The following is a 4,618-nucleotide window of genomic DNA, read 5'->3' as shown; positions in this document are numbered from 1 at the left end:
CTTGAAAATATCACGCACACGTCGGTGCCCCTCATGGATCTTCACGTCTGCTGAATATGCTTCAGACTTTTGCATATCAGGCTTGTTTGATTAGTGGACTCTTCTTTAGTTTTCCATTGGAGGATGGAAAGAGGGGCACACGAGAATGTCGCTTGGTCCTACACAGGTCAATTATTTCCCAAAGCACGACCAAGACTTGGAGGCGGGCTGTTCCTTTCCACACCTGTATTTACCAAAACAATCTACGTCTCATCGAATATAATGAAGAGAACACAGACATTCTCTTCACTTGCGGACCTTCATCCCCGTCTTCTTCTTCTGACTGGCTTTGTGGCTGGCTGTACCACAATTTTCATTCAAAGATCCAGGTTCTCTCTCTCTCTCTCTCTCTCTCTCTCAATTCAATAGAATCACTTGGCTTCTATAGCATCACTGCACTACATGATCTAATACTTCTAGAAACGAAAAACATAGTGCTTTGAGATGAACTATCGTACGATTGACGTACATCTTGACCACCAAAATTTTCTAGATTTGCCAATGATGATCATACTCTTCGTTGTTTCCTAATGCACCTCCTGAACACCTAGGACTTCCATCACTCCCATCACTGTCAAATTATCTATCAGCTGCTATGTTATCAAGTAGATGAATTTTATGGATAACAACAGAGATATCCATTTATACTTCTTCCAATTCCTTTTCAGGGCATGGAATGATTTCAGAAATGACTGTAGACTATCCTTAAATATCTTCTTTCTACTAGCGCTTCCATCACTGAGATTGGGCATTTATCATTCGTATTTCTGTTTAATTGTTCATGAATAACTCGAATTTTCAGACTGCGGCAGCTGCAGTTGCTCTGTGCAATGAACAGAAGCTAGTGAAAGAACCAGAGGAGCCTGTGAATCTTTGGAACAATGATAGCTCAAGCCTCAGGGAGAATGCGTCGGATGAAAGAGGCTCTAGCACAGACAGTCTTCATCCTTTCATTAATCATTCCATCTGCCAATCCTGAATCCTTCGACAACATTTCTTTCAATTTCCCGTCTTTTCGATCGAACGATCAGAGAATAACCTTTCAGGGCAATGCCTCCACACTGAACTCCGTCATCCAACTCACTCTAGGTGCACCATCGGAGGGAACCACAGACATAGTTGGTCGAGCAATATATCATCAACCCATGCACCTGTGGGATAGCTCAACAGGGAATGTGGCAAATTTTGTCAGCCAATTCACTTTCACTATCAATTCCCACATGAACTACTCCCATGCTGATGGATTGGTTTTCTTTCTCGCTCCCAATGGATCACAGATCCCTGAACACTCTGAAGGACGCCTTCTAGGCCTTGCAAGTTCAAATAACTCTATCAACTCTAGTACTGCATTTGTTGCGGTAGAGTTTGATACTTTCTATGACCATTCAACAAACACATGGGATCCGCTCTGTCTTCACGTCGGTATCGATGTAAACAGCCTGGCTTCTGTCAATGACACTTGTGTCTCATGGATGAATTACAACGTACTACATGGTCAAAAACTCCATGCTCGGGTCGCATACAATTCTAGAGCAATGAACTTGAGTGTTGTTTTTGAAGATGATGCTGATAATGTTACCAGCCTTTCCTATCAGCCAGTCAACCTGACAAAGTACTTGCCGGAATGGGTGGTTTTCGGTTTCTCGGCAACAACAGGGCAATTGTTTGAGGCTCATAGCATTTCCTCGTGGCAATTCAACTCAAGTCTACGAATCCTTGACGTTGTAAATGGTACAACCAATGCGACTACCGTCGACACACCTATGGGGGGGATGAGACAAGGGAAAAAGATTACGTCCTGGGGGTGGGGGGCTATCTTAGGCTTAAGCTCTTTGGTGTTTCTTATCCTTTTTGCAGGATTTGGCTGGTATGGTTATAAGCTAAGGAGAAACAGAAATGATCAAAGTGGAGAAGAAGATGTCCCGGGAATTGATGAAGGATTTGAACAGTCGAAGGGACCCAAGAAGTACTCGTACAAGGTCTTGGCTGTCGCGACTAACAACTTTGCCAATACCCAGTTGGTCGGGAAAGGGGGTTTCGGAGGAGTGTATGAAGGCCACCTCGCTGATGCAAATTCCCATGTTGCCATCAAGAAGATTACTCCAGATTCCAACCAAGGCGTAAAGGAGTACTCTGCTGAAGTGAAGACAATTAGACATCTCAGGCATAAAAATTTAGTGGAGCTCGTCGGCTGGTGTCATGAGAGAAATAACTTCCTCCTCGTGTATGAGTTCATGTCTAATGGTAGCTTAGACTCTCATTTGTTCAAGGACAAAGTGCCGCTGACATGGGAACAGAGGTACAATGTTGCTCAAGGCATTACCTTAGGGATGAAATACTTGCACGAGGATTTGAAACAATGCGTCGTGCATAGGGATATAAAGTCTAGCAATATCCTACTTGATGCACAATTTGAGGCTAAATTGGGCGATTTTGGATTGGCTCGGATAGTCGACCATGCCAAAGGGTCAGAAACAACCCTATTGGCTGGGACCATGGGATATTTGGCCCCTGAATGTATCTATACAGGCAACGCAAGCAAGGAATCTGATGTCTATAGCTTCGGAGTCGTCCTCTTAGAAATAGCGTGTGGAAGAAGAGCTATCGATCCGAGATCATCACAATGCCAAGTCCGACTCGTGGAGTGGGTCTGGGAGCTCTATGGAATTGGAAAGCTATTCGATGCAGCAGATCCAAAGTTAGGAGAAAATTTTGATGCAAGACAAATGGAGCGATTGATGATTGTCGGCCTCTGGTGCGCCCATCCAGACCCTAAGGAACGGCCTCCCATAAGCAAAGCGATAACCTTTCTGAACTTCGATGCTTCGCCACCCATTCTCCCTCCAAAGTTTCCCATCCCGACATATGTTGCTCCTCCATCTTCGATGCCCGAATCGTCGCATGTTTCGTCCACCAGCTTCACAAGTAGTGAACCAACGAGCGCTTACAGTACCAAACTTTCCGCATTTACTGGCTCTTCCCAGAAGTCTTCCTATTCATCTTCTTCTGCATTGCTAGGGAACACAGTGTAAGTTCTCTCTGTTATATGGATGCCGTGTTGCAGTTCTATGATTTGTAACAGTTACTTGTATACAAGCAGACCTTTAGTTTCTAGTTTCTGTTTGCTCATCATTGTGTCAGAAATTGGTGGTAGTATTTGATATGGATTTGATGTGAAAAATGTGTGTTTTGAGTGTTTGTGGGACAACCCAGCTAAGGGTGAAAAGGATTATTGAGAAAGGATTACATGCTTTTGGGTTAAATTTCTTTATGGTTGGTCTCTGTTGTATTACATGACTGAACACAGACTTATGCATGCAATTCATCTCTGCATTTGTCGGAGGTATCTTTCGGGTTTCTAAGGGTGCGCATGGTAATACTTCTCTCCGAGAAATCAACTTATGATCAGAAGTAGAAATTTCTATTTCTCCTCAAAAGTAGAAGTTGATTTTTCTACTTCTGCTCCAAATTGACTTTTGATCAGAAAAATTCGTTTGGTAACGGTTGAAAATTTTTACTTTTGAAACATTATTAACAAAATTTTTGGCGGTGATGGTCGACGGTGGCGGTAGTAGTCGGCAGCGGCGGCGATCAACGGCCGACAACGGTGGCCGCTTTGGGCGGCGGCGGAGGCGGTGGTTGGCGACCGGTTGTGGCGGCGGCCGGCGATGGTCGGCAGCGGTGGGCGGCCAGTGGTGGCGGTGGCCGGCGGCAATGGGAGGCGGTGGCCGGCAGCCGCAGCGGCTCAGGTCGGCGGCCGGCGGTCGCAGAAACGGTGGTCGGCGGAGGCGGGTGTGGTCCAAGAAGTGATTCTGGAGCTGAGAAATTAAAATTTTTTACTTCTCGGAACTAGCGAAAAATCTTATCAGAAGTGAAAAATCTTACCACAAGTAAAAAATCCTACCATAAGTCAATTTTTTTATCAAACGAATTTCTACTTCGATCAAGTTTTTATCAAACACATTTCTCTGCCGGATGGGCTTCGGGCAGAGAAATGGAAATTCTAAAGTGATTTCATGCGCACCCTAACTTGGCCACAAACTTCAACTACCCCCTATTAAACTAGGGACTTGTAGATGTTAATCCTAGAGGAACCTGCACTTTCCTAGAAAAATTGATAATAAACCTTCGACAGGACAGGATTATGGGGAAGACACACAGTTGTTGAGAATAGTTCTGAGTGTAGCCCCGTAAATAAAACCCAATGCAAGTAGACTTCCTTGTTTCAGTGGGCTTCCCGAAAGGGGCTTTCCTATTTTGGTCCAAATAAAAAGTGAGTCTTTCTCGTGGATTGTATTCAAGGCAAGCATTTAGTGTCCAAGTCAATTACTCTTGTAGTGATATCTTGAATTCTTTTGTGAGATAAACACTGTTATGTGTGACTTATAGGATGTAACTGGGGTTGGAAAACATTAAAAATATTAAAGTGACTCGAGTGTGATTCTGATCACTCTTGTATTGCTGAATTCTCATGTGGTAAGTCCTACTGATTGAAACATGTAAATATGATCGCTTGCTTTTTTTTGTGTGTGTGTGTGCAATAATTGGTATCAAAACCAAACTTGGCTGAGTCGAAGTG

The 4,618-nt window shown here is 43.9% G+C and overlaps 1 protein-coding gene across 1 annotated transcript; it reads left to right on the top strand.

The window, feature by feature from the left end:
* Nucleotides 1-308: 308 nt before the first annotated feature.
* Nucleotides 309-3,071, top strand: LOC115746628 (L-type lectin-domain containing receptor kinase IX.1-like). Its single transcript, XM_030682459.2, has 2 exons — nt 309-368; nt 852-3,071. Exon 2 carries the CDS (start codon nt 921-923, stop codon nt 3,069-3,071), a length of 2,151 nt encoding a protein of 716 aa, XP_030538319.1. The 5' UTR covers nt 309-368; nt 852-920.
* Nucleotides 3,072-4,618: the final 1,547 nt, after the last annotated feature.

The sequence above is a fragment of the Rhodamnia argentea genome, chromosome 5, assembly GCF_020921035.1.
Source record: "Rhodamnia argentea isolate NSW1041297 chromosome 5, ASM2092103v1, whole genome shotgun sequence".
Taxonomy (NCBI): Eukaryota; Viridiplantae; Streptophyta; class Magnoliopsida; order Myrtales; family Myrtaceae; genus Rhodamnia; species Rhodamnia argentea.
Note: the sequence above shows the minus strand (reverse complement) of the source record. Positions and strands in the feature narration are given on the sequence as shown.

Excerpts from the sequence above, each read along its gene's own strand:
- LOC115746628 (XM_030682459.2), top strand. The coding sequence starts at position 921 with ATGATAGCTCAAGCCTCAGGGAGAATGCGTCGGATGAAAGAGGCTCTA.